Source organism: Ceratotherium simum, chromosome 29 (genome assembly GCF_057802395.1).
Source record: "Ceratotherium simum simum isolate JZ-2026a chromosome 29, ASM5780239v1, whole genome shotgun sequence".
Classification (NCBI taxonomy): Eukaryota; Metazoa; Chordata; class Mammalia; order Perissodactyla; family Rhinocerotidae; genus Ceratotherium; species Ceratotherium simum.
Window position 1 is genome coordinate 19,809,342 of NC_141928.1, and position 26,828 is coordinate 19,836,169.

At 43.4% G+C, this 26,828-nt stretch overlaps 1 protein-coding gene across 7 annotated transcripts in view; it reads left to right on the forward strand.

Moving 5' to 3' along the window:
- The window catches only part of ASTN2 (astrotactin 2), an 841,205-nt gene that overhangs the window by 688,912 nt on the left and 125,465 nt on the right, over positions 1-26,828 (forward strand). For all 7 annotated transcript variants that reach the window (XM_087419200.1, XM_087419201.1, XM_087419203.1 and 4 more), the window contains 2 exons: positions 7,579-7,712; positions 9,252-9,400. In XM_087419200.1, the coding sequence (XP_087275326.1) occupies positions 7,579-7,712; positions 9,252-9,400 (283 nt within the window). The remainder of the gene's footprint in view (positions 1-7,578; positions 7,713-9,251; positions 9,401-26,828) is intronic.

Sequence of the window (26,828 nt, forward strand, 5' to 3'; positions counted from 1 at the left end):
ACAAATCAGAAAATGATCAGAATCAGCAATGCTGTGGCGAGAATGTCCAAGTTGAAGAAATTACAGGTGACAATAAGGCCCAGAGAGGATAAAAGGGACTTACTGAGGTCACACAGCAAGTCAGACAATGTTAGAGTTCCCTGGACCTCTCCTGACCTAGGTGTTCTACTCTTTTCATGCTCTGTATCTTCTTCCTGTGGGATTTTATTCCCTTCTGTGGTTTCTATTACATTGAACCATATGAAGTTGCTGACATTTGACTTAGAAAAATGGTAATTACCTAAGGCATTTTCATTGGCCCATTCCCATCAGTACAGTGAAAAATCGCAATATATGCTAAAGGTGAGGGGAACCAGGAGAGTAAATAACCTTTTAAAAAAATGGGTGTCTCCATCAGAGTGTGTATTTGGAGGCTTTATATTTCAGGGCACAGGCTCTAGAGCCAGACTTCCTGGTTTCAAATCCTGGCTGTGCCACTTACTAGCTCAATGACCTTGGGAACACATGTAAAATGGACATAGTAATCATACCTACCTCACAGGTTGTTGGGAAAATTAAATGAGTTAGTATATCTAAAATCCATAGGGTTCTTGTGAGGAGGAATACATGTAGAGCATTTGAAACAGTGCCTGGCTCGTAGTAAGCTCTGAAGAAATCTTAAGTGCTATTACTCATATCCTCCAGTTAGTGAGACTGTTGCTCCTGATGGTAGTGGCTGAAAGAATGGGCTTCAGGGTCAAATGACCTGAGTTCAAGTCCTTTTTCTACCCCGTTTAGCTGGGTGATTTTGAACAGGCTCTTTCACCCTTCGAACCTGAGTTTCCTTACCTGTAAAACGGGGATGGTAACAGCAGAATCTGCCTCGTAAGGCTATTGACAGGATTGAATGAGATAATGTGTATTAAAGTGCTTAGCACACTCTCAGGAAATGTTGTTAATATGTTTGTTTCCTGTCCAACAGCATAGCAGGTGAGTGGCTTGGACCCAGGTCCAAAGGTAGGTGCCTTGTGTAGTGAGTGTTACTTGATGTAAAAAACTTGGTTTATTTTCTGCCAGACTCTTGTAGTGTAAACTTGGAGAAGTCCCATCCTCTCTTTGGGATTCTTAGTCTGCAAAATTGTGAAGGCCAGCATCACGTTCAGGACTCTTTTAGCTCTGAGATGCTAGGGGCCTGTGACAATGAGTGTGCGTATGTACTTCAGGCCCTCCAGCTCCTGGGATATGTATGTAGTTTGAGGTTTCTCTTCACTTTGCTCAGCTGCTCCTCAGTTGCTCCCTCCACTGAGCAATCTTTCAGGATTGTTCAGAGGTGAATTATCTGCTGTTCCAGTTATTTATTGTTATGTAATCCCAAAAATCGGTGGCTTAAAACAACAATGATCATTTTGTTATTCTCTCTAATGGTTCTGAGGGATGACGGGGCTGAGCTGGGCAGTTCTTCCTGGAGCCTCTCCTGTGGCTGCAGTCAGCTGGGGGCTATGGCTGGAGTCATCTCAAAGTCTTTCCTACTCACACGTCCGGCAGATGACCCTGGCTGTTGGCTGGGACCTCAGTTCGATCTATTGCTAGAATACCTACATGTGGCCTCTCCATGTGGTCTGGGGATCCTCATAGCGTGGTGGTCAGGTTCCAAGAGTGAGTATCCCAAGAGACATGATGTGGAAGCTGCCAGTTTCTTAAGACCTGAGCCCAGAAATTAAAACAGCAACACTTCTTTTGGTCAGGCAATCAAAGAGCCCAGACTCAAAAGGAGGGAACCTAGATCTCACTTCATGATGAAGGGAATGTCAAAGATATTTAGGGTCATGTTTTAAAATCACCACACCTGCCTTCTTGCTCTGTTAAGTGGACTAAGATCACCCACTTCTCTCCCCACACGAGTTCTCATACATGCTTCTTAATTATGCAATCATTGATTTGTAACAAGATGACCTGTTAATCTCGTCTCTGTCAGGACACGCAGGCATTTCTTATTCCATTCCCCAAAAATGGGGGCTCCAGTTCCTGGTCTCCAACTCCTGTAACTACCAGGGAAATGAGCTATTGGCATCTCCTGCAGCCACTGCTAGGGGGTGTGCTGATGACCAAATGGTAGATGGGCCAGGTAGATCCTATCTCAGAGGTTTACGCTGGGCTAGAAATCACTATGTCTGTCTCTGCACAAGCACTGCTATGATGCCCTTTTCAATCCTTCTCGTGTTCCTCAATCCTAGTCCCTCCTGACCAATCAAACATGTGGTCAGCCTGGGCTCGGAAATTAGTCTTCCTACAAAGCTAGGAGATCAACTACTGGTCCCTTCCTCCCATCTCTCTCTAGGGACTTAGAAGCTTCTTAGTTTAGACTCAAGCACTTCCGGGGCAAAAAGCAATCAATCCACTCTCCTCCAAACAGTAATCCCAAATGTCTCCAAAAGGGATTCTATTTCCATACTCACCCCAATCCCCTTTCAATGGATTCAAGGAAATTTAGTCTTTTTATGATGACCAATTGCATTTCTGTCATCTCTTTTGCTAGAAGTGAAAAATAATAGCAAGTGTACAAGTTTAATCCCTGTCGGAGATTCCTATTACATATCTATGGAATTTAACACATATTTTTGGGACCCTACTATGTGTTGACTCTTTTGCTTGGAACTGGGAACACAGAGGTGAATCATATATATTACCTTGGCCTGGAGGAGTTCACAGTCTGATAAGCAAGAAGGACACATAAACACACAAGTTGCAAGGAAATGTGAAATGTGCAAAAATTGAATGAGAGGAAGGAGGGAGAGACAAAATCTCTCAAGTGTGGCAGAGTCCTGATGGACAGGGAAAGGTTCTAGGAGTTCAGCAAGGAGAAAGAAGTGGGGAAAGGGAATTTCAGACCAAAGGCACAGCATGAGAAAAGGCTTGGTATGAAACGGTGCACCACTCTAAGAAGTTAGTATGTGCTGGATCACAGAGTGGGAGCAGTGGGGAGAAGACGAGAGAAGAGCCACAGGTGAACAAGAAAGGCCTTTGAATGTCAGGTTAAGAGCCCAGGTTGACTGCTTGTTTCTGGCTGGAGGCACCAAGTTAATGGGGATGCTATCTACTGACATGGCGGATACAAGTAGTCTTGGGGAAGAAGAACATCACACATACATTTTCTTTGCTTTTATCATTTATAAACTGATTTGTTTCATTCAGCATTCCATGTGAACTTTTAATTTAATTCAACAAATGTTGGCTGACTTATGTTACCTGTTATGTACAGTATTAAGCACTAAAAGGGAGCTGGGGGTAAAAGGTAATCTATTATTTCTTCTCTAGAAGGCCTTCACCTCCTCAATTGGTATGTGTTGGGCAGCCACATGACTAAGTTTATTATCACTGTAAAACTAACAAAATCCAGTAAGCTTTGAGGGAGGACTCCAGGCATCTTTTTTCTTATTCAAACCAGAACATCAAAAATAACAGTCTTGATATCAGCCCCTGAGTATAATTTTCAGGGTAAAAAAGTAGTCATTGTAAGTATAGAATTTAATTTGTGGGCTTAGTGACATTCTATATAGATGGTCCCAAGTATCTTAATCAAATATGGAGTGTTTACTTATAAAGTTTAATATTCTTAAGACATTGTCAAAATTTTTAGAGCTCAAAGGGCCCCTTCCTTTGCATCCCCACGGCCTCCTATGTGTGTTACTTCATAGCATTTGAACCATGTTAATTGTTATTGTTTCTGTGTGTCTTCACCATTAAGCTATGAGTCCTTTGAAGTTAGCTACTGGGTCTTGATCATCTCCTTTCTTAGCATCTAGACAGCACGTGGTATGGAGCAGGAAGTTCAGTGGATGTTTATTGAACTTAATTAAACCTTCAAAAATATTATCTTCTGCATTTTACAGATGGGGAAAGTGGGGCTCTAAGAGAGGAATAACTTATGCAAGTTCAAATAGGAAAGTAACAACAGAGTCAGGAATCAATCCTAGTTTATTTTGATTGCTTAACATTTTTGTGGCTGTTTTCTCCTCCTGCGCAGCTTGGTTTGCTAGCTAATTAGCCAGAAGTTGGAAGCATTTACAAGTAGTGGAAATGCAAACCTTCTTTGTTATGAAAACCAATGGCCGTGCAATCTAGCCCTCAGCCCTTGTATTAAGTACAGGATTTGTTTCTTAAGTCCCTTCACTTACTCAAAAGCCAGGAGTCAACAATGCCTCCAGTGTAAGGTTTCATTTTCCTCTGAGGACACACACAGACACACACACACGCATGCACACACAAAAACAACACAGAAGCGCGTGATCCAAGCAGAGCAGCTGAAAAGGATGTTTTGGATGAAATCTTGGCATTTATTGTTCTGATGCGACCTGGGAAAGTCGAGAGTGCCAGAATTCAGATGGACTTCAATAAAACTCCCTACTCCTCCATGTGTCTGTGAATGGGTATAGGACACCCATCTCGAAGGGTAATTTTGAGATTAAATGGAGGAACAGAGTCATTTCATCACAAAGTTGCTCTATCACCTTGGACCAGCCAGCTAGCCTTTCTGGGCCACTGTATCTGCATCTGTAAAAGGGATTAGATTAGATGATTTACAGAGTCCCTTGAAGCTGGAACGTTCTATGGTTCTTCTCTCCTGGGATCTAACTGGATTCAGGATGGAGTGTTGCAAGGACTGAAGAAGTAAGGAGAGAGTGATCCTGTGCTGACACAGTGCTGGCTTCTCCTGCCTTGCCAGGGATCCCTGTTTGATGTAGGTCTTCTATCAGGGCGTATTTGTCTGCTATCCAGGGTTTGCCTGGCCACTGCACCAGTCCCCATTCTGTTCCTCAGCGTTTGGGAAAGAGCCAGTGGCTGTGGAGACTCACAGGCAGGATTTCTTCCCAAGAGTTGCTTGGATGGTGAAACTCACAAAGTCCAGGGAGATTTCCTGTTTTGTTTTCCACAAGCTCAAGTGACTATTGATTACAAAAACCACACAGACACGCACACACACACACATGCATGTACGTGCACATACACGCGTGCACGCAAAGATAAAAACACATACACAAACAAAACAGGATGTTCCTTCTCCTCCTCTTGCTGAAGTCCAAGGTCATCTCTTACCATCTGTGTCACTTCCGCCTGTGGCCTTGGATTTCACCATTATGATAATTAAGCCCTTAGCACTGGCTGGAGGTGTTACAGAATCTTAAGCCAAGAGCAGTTGTGCACGTTAATTTCAGTAAGGGGGAACCTGCAAATGGAGGGACAAAAAGGTCTGTCAGTCAGTATGACCTCATGCTGTCCTTGTGAGAGTACCCCCTCTGGTGCTGGTAGGAGAACAGACATTAATTCCCCAGACTGGTTCTCACATGTAGTAGGAACAGTGCTATGACGGTGCCAGACCCTGGCCCACATACTCTATATGTAAACATTGAATGGGATATGCTTATGCTAAAAAAATTGTTGTTTATCTGAAATTTGAATTTAACTGAGCATCCTGTATTTTGCTTGACTGAATTTGGCTACCTTACTTTGGGTTAACTCCATGGCCTCGCATGGTTAAACAGAAAAGACTTTCACTTGGGAGTCACAGAGATCTGGGATGGGATTCTACTTCCACCATTTACTTGCTGTGTGATCTTGGGACGGTTGCTTCACTGTTCTGCTTCCTAGTTCTTTCATCTGTAAATGAAGATCATAGTATCTGTATCTCAGGACTATTGTGAGGATTACATTTTTTAATGCCCTTAAAGCACCTTACTCTGTAATTAGGTGCTTCATGAACATTAGCTTTTATTATAGTTCTTTTTTATTTCTTTGAGTGGCTACTCTTAATTCAGAAGAAATTAGATCATTTGCTCATATCCTTGGAGAGGGTATGGGTAAGAACATATGGCAGGAACAATTGGAGCCTTCTCATCCGAGGTACTAGGAGAAATGCGATGGAGGCTTACACAATAGCATTCTTGATATGCACCTTCTCCTTCTAGATCTGTGTTCTGGGTAGGTAAGGAGGCAGACCCCAAACCCACTTTATACAAACATACTGTGTTTGAATCTTTTGAACAATGCAGGATGGAAAAAGTGACACCTGGGTAATCAAGTGTCCTTGGTTATAGGCAGTGTGAAGCTTTCATCTAAAAAGTGCACAGAAAGTAAAAAAACAAAAAAGAAAACAAAAAGAAAGAAAGCACATAGAGTGTTACCTGGCAACGGTGTAAGAGATCAACACTCTCTGGAATCCCTAAGTTTTAAAATGAGCTGTCAAACATTCTGAATCCCCAGTGCTTTGAAACGTCAGTGTAAAAGGAGTGACTAAAGCATAAAGCGCATCTGAGCCTGAGCCTGAGCCTGATGATCAGGTTTTCAGTGTCCGTTAATTTTTACAATAAATATTCACTGAATAACTGGGCTGAGTCCCGTGAGAATATGAATACAAATAAGGCATGGCCTGTGCCCTTGGTGGGATCAAGATCTGTTGGATGAGAAAGGCAAGGGAATGTGATGGTAGGGCAGTCTAGTGGGTTATGGTGTCCAGAAGAGATGATCCTAGGCTTAAGAAAGTCAAGTTAGGGTTCCCAGTGAAAGAAATGTTTCATTTGAGACCAAAAAACTAACTTGGAGTACGAGGTGGGGAAAATATTCCAGCAGAGAGGACAGAATGTGTTAAAAAAAAAAAAAAAAAGATAATGAAGCACATTGCAATTAAATAGAACATTGATCATCAGTTAGAACAAGGGCCAGCAAACTGTGGCCCTCCGTTTTTGTAAATAAAGTTTTATTGGGACACAATCATACCCATTCATTTAAAGTGTCATCTATGTCACTTTCATGCTACAAAAGCAGAGTTAAGTAATTGTGGCAGAGACTGCTTGGCCGCAAAGCCAGTAATATTTACTATTTAGCCCTTTACAGAGACACTTGGCTGTCTCCTGATTTAGAGCACGCTTTTCATAAGTAGGAATTCGCTGTTGGTGGAAATGTTAGTGGTTGCGTGAGGATGGATTGCAGTAGGAAAGGAAAATCAGAGGAATGGTGAGAGATGAGACTGGGAGGTAGGCAGGAGCTAGAGCAAGGAGTTTAGACTTTATCCTGAGGGCCATGTGGAGCCTCTGCAGGTTTCTAAGCAGGGAGGTGAGATGGTCAGATTTCTCCAAGAAGCAGTGTAGCAAGGTGTTTAAGAAGGCAGGGTCTGCAGCCAGACTGCCTTGGATCGGATCCCAGCTCCATCACTCACTAGCTATGAACCTTGGGCAAGTTACTTACCTTCTGTGTGCCTCAGTTTTCCAATTTTTCGTATGAAATGATAAAAATAATAATTACAATTGTTGTGTGGGGTGGTGAAGATGAAATAAGTTAATACAAGTAGAATGCTGGGCCCAGAGGAGGTTCTCAATAGATGCTATTAGTATCCTGTCTCAATGACCATTCTGGCTGCTGCGTAGAGAATGGCTCAGAATGAGAGAACCTGGTGGTGGAGAGCTAGGGGTTTAGGCAAGAGATGGTGTCCTGTGTCTAGGCGGGCTGCTCTGAAGCTTTGTTCGGCTATGATCATGGCCACGGGCACCTTCACTGTCAATCTCTCCACCATTGCATCATCATTTCTTCTGTCCTCCTTCATTCCAGGCCTTCAAGAGTGCGCTGATGAGCTCCTATTGGTGCTCAGGGAAAGGGGACGTGATCGATGACTGGTGCAGGTGTGACCTCAGCGCCTTTGATGCCAGTGGGCTCCCCAACTGTAGCCCACTCCCGCAGCCGGTGTACGTATGTATGGCCCCCTTTCCATGGACTCACACTCCTGTCCTGCCAGCCCAGGCCATGACTTGCTTCTGTTCCCAGGATACCTCACCAGATCTCTGAAGTCTCTGGGGCCTGCCTCCTCCTTCGAGAAAGCAGGGAGCTTTGGTGGAACAGACACGTGGCTCAGGGGTAGACACTAGTATTGCAGTGTGGACTATTTAATGATGCCAGTCAGTCTGTCATTACTTCCTTCACTCATCCATTCAGCCAGGGTTTACTGAGCACTGACTATGGCTTTGTCAAGCTTCTGTGTTAGGTGCTGGGGCAACTGAGATAAAGAAAGTATAGAACCTTTTCTAAGAAACTTCATTTTATTCTTTTCATTCAAATAATATTTGAACACCTGCTATGTGTCAGACCGAGGAGAATGCATCAATGAACAACACAGGCATGGTCTGTGCACTCAGGGAGGTGACCATTTAGTGAGGAGGACAGAGGTCAAAGCAAAAATGGGAAAATAAGATACAGTTTAAAAATATACATAATAAAAATATGAAAGAAACACAGAGGGAGTTGCTAATGAAGAGAATTATGTGGGGATGCTCCAGTTGGAGGTGAGAGAAGCCTCTCTGAAAAGACATGAATTCAAGTAGGAGTCAGCCAGTCAAGGAGTGGCAACAATCATGTTTCAGGCAAAAGGAATAAGCACGTGTGAAATGGTGAAGTTCACCATTTGAGGAAGTAGAAGAAGGCCATCTTAATTGCAGGAGTGTGGTCAAGAGGGACAATGGTGTGAGGAGCATAGGAGAACTGGGCTAGAGCCAACATTGGGGAACCAGGGTCCCACAACACCTCTCTAGAGTGAGAAGAATTACACCGTAAGATAGTCCTTGAAGAGAGAGTGTGGTGTAGTGGAAAGAAGAAAGAATCTGGGCTGGGAACAAGCCAAGTTACCATCATGATCTGTCCCCAGCTTTTATGTGACTTCGTGCAAATCGTTTCCCTTTTCTGGGCCTTGCTTTCCCCATCTGTGAAATGAGGGGATTGTACCTCCCTTTCTCTAAGGACCCTTTCAGTTCTAACCTTCAATCGTTCTGTTATTTCTTGCTTTATGAAAGGATTCCCCAGGATTCTTGCCTTCTGTGAGGGAGTACTGATTTAAGGATGTTAAAGGATTGACTGATCTATGGGAGGATTGAAGAGAACGGCAGAAAGGTTGAAAGCTACTGTGTATGAAGGCATTGCCAATTTAATCGACAATGAAGCATCATTGAGAATGTAGTCTAAACAAATGGAAAGCTGATCAGCTTTCTGTGAGCACAATTGTGTGCTTGGATTAATTTACTGGATTGTGCATTGATGCTGAAAGGTAGCTCTTCTTATCCCCATTTTATGGACCAAGAAACGGAGGCTGAAAAAAGTGTAATAAGTTGCCTGAGACCATACAAGGTGTTGGTGGGGGGCTGAATCAGGATTTGAGCCCAGGCTGAGTCCTGCAGAATCTTTTGGGGCCCAGACAATGCTGGCTGGCAAACAACCTTTCCTGTCACTCCCTCTAGGCTGCGACTGTCCCCAGCAGTAGAGCCCTCCAGCACTGTGGTCTCCTTGGAGTGGGTAGATGTTCAGCCGGCTATTGGGACCAAGGTCTCTGACTATATTCTCCAGCACAAGAAGGTGGATGAATACACAGATACAGACCTCTACACAGGTAAGTAGAAGGCCCTTGACTTCCCACTTTGTTGGGATAGTGTGACACAGGAGGGAAAGTGGGATTTCCTAATGCCTTTGGAGACTTGGTGTCATCTGACCTGGGAAGAAGGCATTCCTGGAAGGCATTGGGAGGTTTCACTGTTTAGTGATTGTCACCTGGTGCCCAAACCTGTGTGCTTTTTTGTATGGTTTTCTGCAGGGAAAGATAGCAAATTGTACTTGGAAAGAATTTCTGATTCTCTGAGTGGTATCCTCAAAGTCATATATCAAAGGGTTCATTAATTCAGAAGAGGATTTGACCTTTTCTACTTGGGAAGGCCTACAGGTCACATGTTTGAAGAGCTTGGTCTGTAAATATATTATCTCTGGGACTGAGAAAGAAATGCAAGGAATTGCCTTTTCTACTGAGATGTACTGAGATGGTCATCTTTAGTGCTGGGGAAGAGGGATTTGGAAATGATTCAGGCATGCAGGAGAAGATGAGAAAAGTGGCTGTTAAGAGTGCTGCATTTGGTTGTAACTCAGAGTGCTCTTTCTGAGTCCTTCTAAATATTCTGACACAGCCAAGAAGCTGTATCATCCTGGAGGTTGGGTCACGGGGGCTTGTCTGGCTCTAGGGCAGGCTGGGAGCCAGGGTCCATGGAAGCTGGCCTTGAGGCTGGAGCCATGGGGGGCAGGCCCAGTACTGGGGTGTCGAGGGCATGGGGCCATGGGAGCTGGCATGGTGCTGGTGTGGGTCAAAAACCTGGCTCTGTGGTAGTTGGCCTAGTGCTGGGCCCAGCAGGAAGCCTGGGTTCGAGGATGCTTGCCTGGAGCCTGGGTTCATAGGAGCTGATTGGGAGCCTGGGCTACAGGGGCCATCTGGGGCCATGGGAGTTGGCAGGTGTCAGGGTGGGTTAGGGGCCTGGGTTGCTGGGAGCCACCTACAGCCATGGGAGTCAGCCTGGTGCTTGGGCTTGCTTCTCTGGGGTCTGCTGTGAAGTCAGGCACTCACTTCTCTCCACAGGGAGGGTTTCTCTCTCTGCACTGGGCTGCCCAGTCTTGGAGGAGGGGTTATGGGAGTGAATCTATCTTTCCTACCCATCATAATGCATCTTTTCTTATTTTTGTGCTCTACCCAGGTGCTATAATCCCTCACCTAGAAACCTTAGTTTTTGTGGAGGAATTTCTGCACATGGACAGTTGTTCAAATTGATTTTTCTGGGGTGGGTTGGGTGGGGGACGAGTGCTGGAAATTCCTATGCCGCCATTTTGCTAACATCAGTCTCCGAATGGTTACCAACCTTGTTCTACAGATCAAGTAAGTGAATCCCAGAGAGATACGTGACTTTCCCAAAGTCCCACACCCAGTACATGGTAGAGCCAGGCTTTACAACCAGGTCTGTCTTACTCCCAGCACAGTGCTCGTTCTTCATGTAACATCATACTTAATGGTGAAAGACTGAATGCTAGTTTGTGGAGAGATTTTTGTTTTGTTTTGTTCTAATTACAAATGTACATTGAGAATTTTCTGTGTCTGTTGAAATGATCATATAGTTTATGTTTCTTAGTTTGTTAATATGCTGAATTACATGGATGGATTTTCAAATGGTAAAACAACCTTGCGATCCTGGAATAAGTAAATCCCACATGGTCGTGATGCATTATCTTTTTTGTGTACTTTTGGATTTGATGTGTTAAAATTTTGTTTAGAATTTTTGCCTCCATGTTAGTGAGGGATTTTGATCTGTAGTTTTCTTTTCTTGTGATGTTTTTGTCTGTTTTGCTATCAGGGTAATTCTGACCTTACAAAATGAATTGCGAAATATTTCTTCCTTTTCAGTTTTCTGAAAGAATTTGATTAGAATTGGTAGTATTTCTTCCTTAATTGTTTAATAGAATTCATCAGTGAAGTGATCTGGGTTTGGAGCCTTTCTTGTAAGAAGCATTTAACTACTAATTTAATTCTCTAATAGTTACAGGGCTATTCGGGTTATCTATGGCTTCTTGAGTGATCTTTGGTAGCTTGCATGTTTCAAGGAATTTTCCCATTTCATCTAAGTTATAAAATATATATATATATTTTTTTCCTCTGGCTGCTTCTAAGATTTTCTCTTTATTACTGGTTTTGAGCAATTTTATTATTTATTGTGCTCAAGGTTTATTGAGCTTCCTGGATCTGTGGGTTTATAGTTTTCAGTGGGCAATTATCTTTAAAGAAACGGGATAATGAGTCTTGTGTCTTTATAATTTGGAATTCTGCCACAGTGCTTGACATTCATAGATGTTCAATGTTCACTGAATTGAATTGTATATGAGTAGGCATATACATGTCTTAATTTTTCAACTCTGACTTTAACTCCTTGAGTGCTGTGTGGTCTTATGGGGTCTTATGTAGTCCTAGAGACTAGCCGAGTACATAGCAGGCCTTCTAAAATGTGTCATGATCAGTTGATGCTATAGATGATTGGGGGTGGATATCTGAAACATAAACCACATCTCTGCCTTCTTTCCACCTTTACCACGTCTCAACCACCTGGAAAGTGCACTTGGCCCGAATTTGAAGATTTCAGCTCACTTCAAGTTGTATCTTAGAGGATATAAGCCTAATGAAGAAGTGTGGGCTTTGGAAAACCTGGCTTCTGCTTTCAGTTTCCACTACTTCTCATTGAGAAATCTAGGGCCAGTCAACATCTTTTCTAGGCCTCAGTTTTCCTGTCTGTGGAATGGAGAAAATAACACCTACCTTACAAGCTACTTTAAGGGTCAAATATAACACAGTTCTTGGGACATCGTAGGTACTAATAAATTTTACTTGCTTCTCATTTCCATGAATTAAAAAAAAACTGAAAAGGAAAATTAAATGTTAGGAAGAAAACAACAAAATAAGGTTTAAGACTTGTTTTGGATAGAGAGTTAGGATTACTCACACATTTGGCCAGGTGAAGCCAGAACAGGGAGATGTGGGCTTTCTCTTTTGATCTCTCTGGAGTTTTGCCCGCAGCCGAATCCAGTGCTGGAATTGTTTATTTATGCACGAGCTCACGCATGCGTGTGCACAGATATACATGCATACACACATTCTTTTGCTCTCTCTCTTACACACATGCATACATGCACAAACACACACACACACGCACCCTTTATGGCTGCCATATGTTTGACACGGTTTTGAACTAGCCATTGAAATGCTCACTCTCACTCCGTCTCCCCCTCATCCCTGCCTTTGGCGCCCTCTTTGTTTCTTTCGGAGAAGGCATTGCTCTGTTGGTTCTGGGACTCCATTGGGAAAGCCAAGCATAAGTAACCTCCTTTTCCAGTTGTTTTGAGCAGAAACGGGGCTTGTTTTGGGGGGTGGCTGAATTCCCCGCACGCTAATCTGTCATCAATATTAAAAACAGACGTCTGGTTCTCCCGCGTGGCCTCATCAGAGCAGTTGGCATGGGTTTCAGCCTCTTGGGCAGGGGTAGGCGCAGGGAGGGTGGGAATGAGAAGGGGGGCTGAGGCACAGGCAGATTTAATGAATCCAAATCCCCTGTTTGACTTACGGAGAAAAAGCTGAGGAAGGGGAGGGACTTGTCCAGAGGTTACACACATGATGAGTTAGTGGTCGAGTCGGAGCTAGAATGGGGCCTCTGGTTTCTTTACCTGCCCTCTCTGCCAAGTCCAGACATCTTTCCAGCAGTCCATATTACCTCTGGTGTGCTTTGCTCTTGTTGAGAATAAGCCAAGAGGCAGATGGAAATTAGGGGATGTGGGGCATCCGTATGTCTGAGCAGGATGGAGTCTGTAGCCACCCGATGGCAGTTCGGAGGCTCTGACCTTACAGGGAATGTAGCCCCTCAGACCCGTCGCTTCTTTGTCTGCTTTCCAATATGCCAGCTTCTGAGAATCTCAAAAGTTCAGAGTAGAAGGACCTTAAGCATTGAGTCCAACTTCCTAAATGTAAGGGTCAGAAGAGTGAAGACAAGAAGGGGAAGGGTCTCAGCCAACATCATAATCTCTCACCACACTCCTCTGCATTTTTTTGGTCATCTGATTTTTTTAAACTTTTAACTTTTTTTTAATCTTTTAAAAATCAGAGACTTCTCTCTCGCAGCATGTGATTCTCAGCTTCAGCTTGTTTGCTTTAGGGCTGGAAGGCCAGGTGGCTCTTTTGGCCCCCAGAGAGGCAGCAGACCCTCTCCACCATGCCCCCATACCTTCTCACGAAAGGCAGCAATGTCTGGAGTTGGTCAGTGCCCCTTTCTGTCCTGGCATCTGGGAGCCTGCTGGGCCACTCCCCAGCTGATCAATACCAGGCTCCCCTCCTGCCAACTCTCAATTCTTGTCTCTGTTTCTTCCTTTGTCTCTGTCTCTCTCTCCTTCCTTCTTTTTCTCTCTTTACGTGTGTCACCTCTTGATATCTTTCTCTCTGCCTCTTCTTTTGTCTTTTTCACTTCATGTCCCCTTCTACCTATGTCTCAGCCTACCTTGTCTTATCTTTGTCTCTCCAAGCTGGCTTAAATAGGAGCTGCTCATCTAGATTCGTCTAGATCTGGGTCAAGGATAATGTCCAGAATGGTCAGAAGACATCTCCATCCACCCCCAACTCCATTCTATATCCTCTCCCTCCCTGTTTCCATTAAGTCTAATCTACAACTAAAAACACCCCACATCCCCCTACACACACCATCCCATCTCAGACCTTAGACTGAAGACCTTCTCAAGTGAAGGGGAACAGTTATAGAAGTGAATTTGTGTGGGGAATAACTCAAGGCAAAGGGCAGCAAGGCCCCACTTCCTCCAGTAGCTCAGAGAACAGTGGCAGCAGAGCCTGTGATGGAGCAATTACATTGGAGTTGTTTATGAAATACTGTGGACATTACTCATAGCTCATCAAAGCAGCACCGGCCATGTCTGAGCCATACCCTTTGTCTGAGAAGCTAGAGGGGCCCTCACCCGCCTGCCGTCTGCCTGCCCTGGACCAGCTTGAGGGAGGTGATGTCATTGGAGACTGGGCCCCACTCCCTCAGCTAGAGTGGAGGTGGGGGCAGGGAAGGAAATATGTTTTACAGGGTGAGGTACAAACCGACATGACTGCAAACATCTGGAACTGATATTAGGTCCTCAGAAAATGTTTCTACCACTCCAGCTGCTCTTCGGGTGAGAGGTTTCTAAAGTCAAGGACCTCCAAAAGGAAAAGGTACTTGGAGGGTCTTAATTCTCTCCATCTCCCATGCCACCCAGCCTGCCTTCTGTATCACAGTTTTTTATAGTTCACAAAGCACACTCATTCATCTCATTAATAAATATGGAGGTCTTACTATGGTCCAGACACTGCAGAACATGCTGGGCGTGGAATAGTAACAAGACAGGCATGATTCCTGCCTTCATGGAGATTATAGTCTACTAGGAGAGAGATACAGCTTAGCGAGAAATTACCCTATAGCATGATGGGTGTTGAGATAATTCAGACACTGCAAGAGCACAGAATAGGGGCTTCTAACTCAGTCCAGTGAGGTCAGTAAAGGCTACCTAGAGGAAGTGAGGCAATTGTTTGAGATTCTGCTCCTAGTCGTTAATCATACTGATCAACCCATCATACTCAAGACTACCAGCCCCCCCATGTGAAGCTCACCCTCTGGCTGAAAAGACTGCTCCTCAGGTCTCACTTCCTTCCTGCTGCCACCTGTTGCCATACTTGACCTTAGTAGCAGAAGCCCATTATAGATGCCAGGAAAAGAAAAGTTACCTTTTCCTCTGCACTTCCCAGAATGTCGTTCCAGGCCAGGGAAGAATTATGGTAGGTAGGTGTCTATCTTCTATGCAAAGACTTTGTCGAGAATAAATCCATCCTGCCTTATGTCCTTAGTCATTCCCCAAAAGGTAAAGTCAAATAGAATCCAGTCTTCATCTTCTTGCCTCACCTGAAGCTGACTCGCTAAGTATTTAAGCTGCTGTTTTGGAGCTTTCTCTCCATCTGTGCTCTTGTTATTCCAACAGATGACTTCAAGTCCTCCTGGTTGCCCTGTCCATCAATCCAATCTCTCACTTCCTTAGCCTGCTCAGCTCCAGTGAACTTTCCTCCATTCTACATCAGCCACCCACTCCTAGGTCACACCCTGGGGTTTGTCCTCACGTAATGTTTTCTCATCAAAAGTCATTAGTTCCAACATCCTGCTCTCTGACCATGATCTTTTATCCTCTCAGTTTTTTGATCTCAAACTCCTACCATGCCTATCTTTTAACTCAACAGGACTTCCTGTCCCTTAGTATCACTACCCTGTCTCCATCTATCACTTCCAATTTTTCCTTAGTCACCTCCCTATCCATGTGCAATGGGCTGAATGTTTTTGTCCCTCCAAAATCCATATGTTAAAATACTAACCCCCAAGGTGATGATATTGAGAGGTGAGGTCCTTGGGCAGTGATTAGGTCAAAAGCGTTTGCAATTTTATGTCTCAGAAGCAATTCAAACTCAAGACATCTAAAACTAAACTTGTTACCATCTCCCCACAAACATGCTCCTGTCCAAGTGTTCATTTACTCTTTCTGTAACTGGTACCAATATAAATTCAGTTCCTTGAAGCAAAACTGCAAGGCTTAACTCTTTTCTCTTGTTCATCCTATTATTCAATTCATAAGCAAGTTATTTTGCTTTGATCTCTATAATCTCTTTTTTCCCAGCTTTAGTGAGATATCGTTGACATATAACATTATCTCTTAAATCTACATCTTTCTGTTCTCATTGCCTAGTCTAAGCCACCCATCATCTCTTGCAATCACCTTCTAATTAGTCTTCATATTAGCCACTTTTTATCCCTTTCGGTTCTCAATTTTAAATCCAGGATTACCAGTTGTACCCAAATACAACTTTTGATAATATCCAGTGCCTAGCACATGTGCCTGGAATACCATGGACACTCAATAAATATTTGATGAATAGATATCTGATTTATCAGTATCATTCTCCCGATTTAAACCTTTTAAGTGCTTTCCGTAACTCTTCTAACTGAATAAAAAGGATTTTGACATGGCCTACAAGATTATGAATAATTGCTCTTGCTTACTTCTCCAGTCTTCTCTCTACTGTTGATATCACAAATTATCTTTCCCACTTGGATCTATAAATTCAGGTCTTAGCTTAAATATCACTTATCTGAATCCTTACATTATATTTGGTCCCCTCATTGATTATGTGGACTTTTAGCATTTAGTACTCCCTTGGTAGCATTTATTAACAATTATAATGAATGCATTTTGATTTTGGGGGTAGAGAGGCTTAGCATTTACCTTTCTCACTAGAATATTAGCTCCTGCAAGGCGAAGTTATATTCATTTTTTTTCTCACTCTATCCCCAGTGCCTAGTAAAATGCCAGGCACCCAATAAGACCTGAAGTGTGAGCAGGAAGTAGTGAAATGAGTGAAGACTGAGGTATGAATGAGGATGGAGAGGATTCCAGGTAGAGGGAAAAGCATATGCAGTGTGTTGCCTTAAGGAATAAAAGGGTGGTATGGCTGGAGTGTAAATTTTGAGTGGTGGAATTAAAAGAGAAGAAACTACAGAAGGGGTGACATTGTGACGAGTTGTTTAAGGCACGCTAAAGAGTGAAAGTTTCATCACCCTGGCTGCTCTATGGAAGATGAATTGAAGGACCTTTGTGTCCATTATTTCATTTTAGCCACAAATTAATCCATCCAAGTAGGAGGGAATTATTATCTCCATTTACAGGTGAGAGAGTTGAAGATCAGGCTTGTGAAGTTGATAGTTGAAGGTCAAACTTCTAAGAAGAATGGGGTCAAGAATTGAATTTGGGTCTCTTGACTGTTTAATCCACATTTCTTTCCATTTCTCACTGCCAGTGTAATGCCAGCCAGAAGCATGAAGCCCCTGGATCTGGGGATCAAGATGAATGGCTGAATGGTCTTTTTTTTTTTTTTTTTTTAAAGATTTTATTTATTCAGTTTTTCCCCCCCAAAGCCCCAGTAGATAGTTGTATGTCATAGGTTCACATCCTTCTAGTTGCTGTACGTGGGACTCGGCCTCGCGTTGGACGGAGAAGTGGTGCCTCGGGGCACTCCCGGGATCCGAACCCGGGCCGCCAGCATCAGAGCGTGCGCACTTAACCACTAAGCCACGGAGCCGGCCCTGAATGGTCTTTTCTACATAACTTCTTTTCCCTAGGAAAGGATTGTGTGTGGCATTGAGGGGTGGACTAGACCCCAGTCTGTAGGACTAAGGTTCAGCTTCTGTTGCCCACATAGAGGAATGGTGGACATGGAACTGAGCAGAGGCATCAAAGAGAGAGCTTGTAGGTGAAAAGAGATGCTAAGAAAAGGAGTACACATATGAGGTCCCTCCCTCCTCCATTGGTCATGGGGAGGTGGGAGGGAAGTAGAATTTCCCTCTAAGACGTTATTTATTGACTTTTAAAAATGTGAGTTAATTACTTCTCCCCTATACCTCGACTCTGAATCTGTCCTTTTTTCTTCCCTACTAAGGCCAATAGAACTTCCAATAGAACTTCCTCACCAGGCTCTCCTTCCTCTAGTCTTGCCCCTATATTCAGTCTTTCTCATGTTGCCAGAGTCTTATCTGTCTATATCAGTGTTTCCCAAAACACATTCCCCATATGTGAATGTATTAACGAAAAAATCAGAACTAAACTCCAGTACTTCTCAGCATTGTTGTGAGCAACAAATGGAAGGATATATGATGAATGTGAAAGGCCTGGTGCATAGATATACAATAATCACTCATCCTCTTTCTGTTATCCTTGCCATCCTCTTTGAAATATACACAATGCTCTTACTTATCTGAAATAATTGGCCTTAAACTGGAGGTAGCAAACCAGTGGCTACATAGCATTTTTTAATATTTGATTAAGTTGCCATCATTTGAAATCTGGAAGATTTTTACATGAAAATCTGGATTCCTGGCTTCTACTGAAAAAGAGTAAGTTCTGGCAACCTTGGGCTCACATTCCGACGTGGCAGCAGTAGACGGGAGAGTTGAGTAGCAGCTCTACACTTTAGAGAATGCATGTAAACTCTAGTTTACCATAGTCCACCTCTTCCAGGTTGTCTGACATGCAACCCACTACATTAATTTGTATTATCTGCTTTGCCCCTGTAGATATTTGAATGTGTCATCTCTAACTTAGGCTAGGGACAGAGAACATCTATCTTCTCTTGCGAATTTTGTATTCACCATGCCTTGGAATATTTTTGCCTGTTGTTTGCCCATAACATGGGGAAGGGGGTTTGAGCTGACTATTGAATAATGAAAGAAATATCTTATTAAAATTCCTTCTATTTTTGAATGTTTATTCTGTGCCCCACAAGACTTCTAGCTCTGTGAGGGTATCCCTCTAGTTCATCACTGTGTTCGTTTGTTCATCCTCTCCTAGCACAGAGTGTGGTTTGCAATAGAAGCCTAATGGATAACCATTAAAGGAGTACAGTGAATGAAGAAAGTAGAGATGCAGTGGTAAACTCATTTAATCCTCACAATAATTCTATGATGACGTTACTATTGTTATTCTCATTTTCACAAAAGCAGAAACTGAGATTCAGAAGTAGCCCACCGGGTCACATGCTTCTAGAATCCTAAAATATCATACTTAACAAGATCCTTACAGATCAGTTAAGACAATCGCCTCAATTCAGATGAAGGAACTGAACCCCAGAAGTCAAGGAACTTGCCCTCAGTCTCCTGGCGAGTAAGTTCACGCTAGCATATAGGCAGGATCTCCTGGCTCCTAGCCCAGCGTTGGTTCCCATACCCTGTGCCCTTAGGAGTATCCAGGCTTGGATTTGTCCACCAATTCCATTTTCAGTTTCCGTAAACTTCCTGCAATTGACTTCCCTCTCCCTGAGTCATCCTGTCCTACCTCCTAAGGGAGAGATTCTGGATACATCCCTGGAGCCATGTGAGATGAGATCAAGGAGTTGTGTTCACTTGACCTCAGACCCTCCAGGGAGAACTCAATTACCCTGCCCTGATCCGGCCTCACCTACCCCAGTGGGAAAAGGTGAGGGTGGAGTACCCTGGAAAGAAGGAATTTGGTTATTAACCAACAATGAAGATGGGCTTATAAGAAAACAATTATGGGCCCTGTTGTAATTGCCCTTTAATACATAATTGTCAAGTTCCTCTCCAGCTCATCTTTGGAGACTGTTGACCCATTTAAAAGCCTCAGGCAGGTGCCGGCCCCGTGGCATAGCGGTTAAGTGCAAGCGCTCCGCTGCTGGCGGCCCGGGTTCGGGTCCCGGGTGCGCACTGAGGTACCGCTTGTCAGGCCATGCTGTGGCGGTGTCCCATATAAAGTGGAGGTAGATGGGCACAGATGTCAGCCCAGGGCCAGTCTTCCTCAGCAAAATGAGGAGGATTGGCAGATGTTAGCTCAGGGCTGATCTTCCTCACAAAAAAATAAATAAATAAAATAAAAGCCTCAGGCATAGTTGACATCAGTGGTGTAGGAAAGCTTTTTAACATATAGGAGTTCCCTGGGAGTATTCACTCCATGATTCCCAAGGGCCTTTAGAAACACAGGAAATCTTGAAGGAACCATAGAGATCACAGACAAACCTCTACTCAGTGTCCCCCACCCACCCCTCACCTCTCACTCCATCATACAGATGAGGAATAAGACTCAGAGAAGATAAGGGACTTGAATGCAGTCATTCAAAGCTCGTGAGTATAATTCTGTAGGTCCTGAAGACATATCAAGAGTCCTGGAATAATTCCTGCCCTCAATACTGACCATTCAAGTGCCAAAGACTTGGGTCACAATACCTATGGATTTGGGTTCACTCACTTATTATTTATTTCAGATCCCTGGGCAGCAGTCATCCTTTGGGGGAGTCTGAGTTCTGGGGAGAATAACCTCCAAGAAAGGAGCCATTTTCAAAGGCCAGAAAAGATAGAAGCCATACGTTCTAGTAGGCAAGAAAATAAATTCCTTTACGTAACCATCCTTCAGATATTTTCTTCATATTTGGAAAAGAGAACAATACAACCCAAACACTTTCCCTTCTTGCATTGGCTTTGAGGAAGCTGATTACTAACTTAACATGTAAGGGCAGTAACAACACTAGTCTTCTTTCTCATCCTCAGACACCCCAAGCTGGTTATTTCACATCTACTTCTTTCTGCCTAGAACTTTCTGCCCCTAGTTGTTCGGATTGTTAGCTCCTTCATAGCGTTTGGTTGTTTCAACCCATTGTCATCTTCACTTAGAAGCCTCTCTGACCATCCAGGTATAAGGTTGCTTCTCTGTCACTCCTTGTCACATCCCCCAGTATTACTGCATATCACATCACTTAACATTCTATGAAATAATCTCATTTATTTATGGTTTTGCCTATTTATTTTTGGCTCCCCTGCTCTTGAATGTAAGCTCTATAAGATTGACGACCTCAACTGTCTCATTCCGTGCTATATCCCTACTACCAAAAATACAAATTATGCTATTATCAGAGGTTAGGAAACCAGGCAGTCAAACCACAAGTGAAGAAGCACAAAGATATCCAATATAAAGAGAGTCACAGCGCGAAGGAAGCAAGAGGAGGTGCATTTATTAAGCACCTACTCCATACCAGGAACTTTGTAAGCATTATAGAAAATGCAGGTTAGTTAAAGAGAAAGGGAAGAGAACCAGCATTTATTGAGCTTTTATATACCAGGTGCTTCTGTATAATATTTAATCATCAGGATTATTCTGCAAAGTAGTTGTTATATTATTTCACAGATGGGGAAACTAAGGTTCAAAGGGACAGAGTCACTTGCTTAAGGGCATATAGTTATTAAATGACAGAGTTAGGATTTGAACCCAACTCTTTCTCACTCACAAGTCCATGCTCTTTATCCCTACTCTTGATGGCTTCCAAGGAATCCTTGAAAGAGGAATAATTTTAAAAAAAGTTTTTTTAATGAAAGGAATGAGAGGAGTATATAATGAAAAAATTATACAATTTCAAGGGGTGTGTTTTTGATTGGGAGTGTGGAGGAGGGGCTGAGCATTGTTTTCAAGGCAGAAATTACTGAGAAACGTAAGCTCTGAGCCACTTGGGTCATATGCTGGGCCAGGGACTGCAGGTCTCAATGTTTCATGCATTGGGTACAGATGTGCTGTCATCATGTGCATGATGAATCACACCTTAGGAAGTTCAGATCTGGCTATTCTGCAGCAGCTGAGCTTCTCAGGGGAGTTCTGAGTCTGTAGCATAAGGAGACAAAGGGTGATGAAACTGAGATCCAATGAGTACGCTCAACAGGCTGAATTTAAAGTGACAGAGCAAAATCAAATGTCAGTGAGACCGGATTCTCTAAATGTTTCTCACCTAGAATTAGCTACATGGACCACTGTCTCAATGATTATGTAGTTTATTAGTGGGGCTTTTCTCTACATGCCAAGTTGATACTTGTGGCTTATACTTTTTAAATTCATTTCTAGCTGATAAACAATTATGGACTATCTGCTGTGTGCCAAAGTTGGTTCCAGGCACTGGGGAAATGCTAGAGACAGTGAGTTGAATTACTTAACTATAATTCATAGTAGAGGACATGCATTCATCCTGTTTTTTGTTTTTCTTTTTGATTAACCTAAAAACGGAGCCTGCACAAAGATTCAGAGCAGGTAGTTTACTTCGTAGGTACACACAGGCAAGAGTATTTTTTTTTTTTTTTGTGAGGAAGATCAGCCCTGAGCTAACATCCATGCCAACCCTCCTCTTTTTTTTTGCTGAGGAAGACCGGCTCTGAGCTAACGTCTATTGCCGATCCTCCTCCTTTTGTTCCCCAAAGCCCCAGTAGATAGTTGCATGTCATAGTTGCACATCCTTCTAGTCGCTGTATGTGGGACATAGCCTCAGCATGGCCGGAGAAGCGGTGCGTCGGTGCACGCCCGGGATCCGAACCTGGGCCGCCTGTAGCGGAGCACGTGCACTTAGCCACTAAACCACGGGACCGGCCCCTAGGCAACAGTTTTGAGGGAGCTTGGACAGTGGCATCAGAGGGAAAGCCAATACAGGGATGTGTTCAGAAGGTTATTATTGAGGTAATATGGGCTTGATTTCACTGTCACCTCCTGAGAAGGAGACAAATGCCTCCCAGAATTGCTGCCTGAGGATGCAAACCTGGAGTGGGTCTGCTGTGGCTCCCTACTTGTGGTGTTTGAAGATTGCTGTTCCTTACGCTTCTGGGCTGTGCTTGCCTGGTTGAGCTGAGAGCTCCCATAGCATCAGCGAAGGCCTTGGAGCAGAAAGAAGAAAGACACACCTGGCATGTGCTCAAGGTGGAAGTTATTGGAGCAGCACGAGGTGAGTCTGAGCTCACACTAGAAGTGTCCACTGCAATTGAGACTGAAATCAGAGACTAGGGATGTGCAGTGACCCTGAGGATTCTCTTACATACTTATTCAGCAAATGTGTATATTGAAAAACTACATTTGTCAAGCATATTGCTATGTTCTTGGAAATCAACGGAGAACATGATAAATACCATCCCTTCTTTCTGGGAGCACTTAATCTGGGGAGAGAGAAATGAAAAATAGACAACTACATGATAATATAGTAAAAATGAAATATGACTAAATAGATGCAACAACTTAGAATGGAAGAAAGATCAGTTTGGATCGGGAAACTGGTGATCAAGGAGGCCTCCGTGAAGAAAGTGGTCTTTGACCTCAGCCTGGAAGGTATGAGAAGTGTTTCAATAGTAGAAATGAGTAAGAGGAAATGCAGACAGAAGGAAAAACATAAATCAAGAAAGACATGAAGATAGGAAAGAAAGGTGCCTTGAGGAAAATGATACAAGAGAGACTAGAGTATTTGGTCAAGAGGATGGTTGCCTCGAAGACCAGGCTAAGATATTTGGACTCTATTGTCTGGGCTGTGGAGAGTGATGGAAGGTGTTGATGGGCCTAAGTTGTGATTGGAATACACCTTCTCATTCTCAGGTAGGAATGACTAGGTGCAGGTGAGGTATCATGGGTGGTTGTAATGTAGAATGGGCCCTGCCAGTCTTGGCTTACATAGGGTCTTGGCAGCAGAACAGAGGCTCTAATTTGGACAAGTGGGATCAAGGTAAAGACATAAGGCAGATTAGCTTCCTCCAGACATTCTCTGCCTTTGACGTCCGCATGGAGAATGGCATTAGCATTCTGTTCCACCAACCAGGGCAGTTTGATAATTTTTATTAATGTGTGGCCCAGTGAGTTTCCTCAGCCTTCATCCATCAAACGCTGCATCATGCCTTCAACAGCGGCCCACACCCAGTGCCTCGGAAGCCCATATATCATGCCTCCAGGCAGGGAAGCAGTTTCCCTTTTATCTCCCTTTCAAAAGCGCAGATGTTTGGAATGTCAGTAAAGGTACCCAGCCTTCTCTGGGTTCAGGCACAGCTTCTCCCTTGATGACCTGTTTGGAATCCTTGTTCTCGATGTATTCTGGCCAGACAAGCTCTCTTTTTGTTCCTTTCGAGCTGCCTCTGCCTCACTTTTCTAACCCATGTTTCATGGGCAACACATTTGTGTGGCCACATCTGCCTTGTCCCAGCTGCTGAGGCCATTTGCAAGGTAGATATTGATCAGCATTTGAAAAATTTTATACCTTGATATCCTGATGGATGGCTTATCTTTAGACCTCACCCACCTCTCCCCTTTATCATCTGAAGAAGGAAAGCGCCATGAAGGGCTGGGTTGCGAGAGACTTGATCTGACCCTGAGTCCCTGTGTGATCTTGGGACTCTCCTGTATGGGCCTCATTTTCCCTATCTCTGAAATGGGGTAGTCGAAACTGATCTCCTCTGAGGCCTCTCTGTCTTTAAGGTTTATGATTTCAAGCCTCTAGGGTATTGAATGCATATACTGTCTTCTCTTCTTTCATTCATTTTTGGCAGAATGCCTTTATTATTTTTTTTAATTTCTGTGGAAGTGTAACAGTCATACACAAAAGTCCACTAATCATAAGTGACCATCTTGATGAATTTTCACAAAGTGAACACAGCCCTGTAACCAGTACCCAGATCAAGAAACAGGACATTGCCAGCCGCCCAGAAGCCCACCCTGTACTCCCATTCAGGCATAGCCTCTTCCTCAAGGGTTCATCACTATCGTGAGTTCTATTAATATTGATTAATTTTGCATGTTTTCAAGCTATATGTAAAAAAAAAAAAATCATACAATATGCATTCTCTTGTGCCTGGGTTCTTCTGCTTACCATATTGTGAGTTCCGTTCATATTATTAGATAGAGTTGTAGTTTACGTATTTATTAGTAGTAGTATTTCTCTTGTTCTCGAGGGACGCTGTCATTTAAAAAGCTGGCAGCGGTGTTTATATCTGGAGACAGCAAGTTAGCTTGAAGCTGAGCTTTTGTTGTCCCAGAAAGTTCTTGTGAATGGCCTCTCTTAGAGATGTAAAGGTAAGGCCGCTAGGTAGGTAACCATTGATTAAGCTGGGGGAAAGATTCAATGGGGGCATTGTGTCGCCTGGAAAAGGCTACCTTCTCGGGGCTGGCCCCGCGGCTTAGTGGTTAAGTGTGCGCACTCCGCTACTGGTGGCCCGGGTTCGCATCATGTAGGAGGACTCAGCATGAAGGAGGAAGAAGTCTGATTGGTGTATCAGGCTCGAAGCCACAGTATGTACAGCCACCTTAGCACAGTGGGCATGACCTGAGAATGGGAAGTGAAATGTAATCTATAAAGTGTTGCAGAGGGGCTGGCCCAGTGGAGAAGCGGTTAAGTTCGCGTGCTCTGCTTCGGCGGCCCGGAGTTCGGATCCCAGGCAGGTACTGACGCGCCGCTTGTCAAGCCATACAGTGGCAGTGTTCCATATAAAGCAGAGGAAGATGGGCACAGATGTTAGCTCAGGGCCAGTCTTCCTCAGCAAAAAGAGGAGGATTGGCAATGAATGTTAGCTCAGGGCCAATCTTCTTCACAAAAAAAAAAAGAAGGAAAGAAAAGAAAAACATAAAAAAAAAATAAATAAATAAAAATAAAGAGTTGCAGACTAGGGAGCCAAAGCCTAGGCCTCTTGTGAATGATGGAGTGGGATTGTCTTCCCTTGGAGAACCACTGAGGTTCATGTAAGGCAACTTTCTGGTGGCACTGCCTCCACTATGACCTGGCATAGAGCCATATAGAACTCTTGTTTTCCAAAGTGACATCCTGTGGCAGTGGTAGAAATTACAGGCAAAGAAAGAAAGAAGATCCACTGGAGAGCTGATGTTATTCTCCCTTCTCTCTCCACAAGGCACTAGGAAGCCTTGACTTAGAAAACCTCTAGAATTTTTTTTACAATACAAAGGGAGAGAGGAGAGAGACTCTAGACTTCTCAGCAATGTGTGCATGTGGAACTAGGAGAGCAGTTATTCCAAACACTAAACGAAGTGTTTACAGTCCAAATTGATGAAGGTGTCTATAGATCATACGTTCGTTCATTAGTTCTACCCATTCAACAATTATTTATTTATTTTTTGTGTGTGAGGAAGATTAGCCCTGAGCTAACATCTGTTGCCAATCCTCCTCTTTTTGCTGAGGAAGATTGGCCCTGGGCTAACATCCATGCCCATCTTCTTCTACTTTATATGGGATGCCGCCACAGCATGGCTTGACAAGTGGTGCGACAGTGTGCACCTGGGATCCGAATCTGCGAACCCCGGGCCGCCAAAGCGGAGCCCGCACACTTAACTGCTACGCCATTGGGCCAGCCCCTCAACAATTATTTATTGAGTTTCTGTTAACTATCTATTCAATATACTTGGCACTTTTAGAAGTAATACATCTTCAACTGCAGTCTCTTCCTCCCTTCAGCATTCTTTCATTCCTCCTATCTTTCTTAATGTAACTGGTATGTTGACCTATTGTTAGAAGGCTTCTTGTGGCTGCACCCCTTTCAATATGGTTGATGATGCACCCTTTAGTGGGGAGAGTTATCTTTCTGGGACATATTAAGCACTGAATAGATATTTGCTAATTATCAGAATCATTTTAGTCACTGTAGAATTATATGACCTTCCCCTGCATTCACCTCCCCAAATCAATTCTCTAGACCTCAGTTTTCCCACTGAAAGAAAAAGAGAAAATTGTTGTACCAGTTCATGTATAAGTTCCCTTATAGGTCTGTGTTACCCTAGGTCCTTTAGGGATAATCTCTTTTCCTTTATTTATCTTGCCTAAGTCTCTATGACCTGAGTTACCACCCATGTAAAAATGGAGAACCCAGTCATTTTTCAAATACATTGAGGTATAAACTATGTACTTAAGATCTGTGCATTTTATTGTGTGTAAATGATATTCCTTAATTTAAAATAATCACTGTGAGATGTCAGAGAAGAAAACTACCATTTATTGAGCCTTTTGGCATAAAACATTCAATAGTAATAATGAGGTAGGAAGTGTATCATCTCACTTTATTGATGAAGACACTCATATTCTGAGATTCTAAGTAACATCCAAGGTC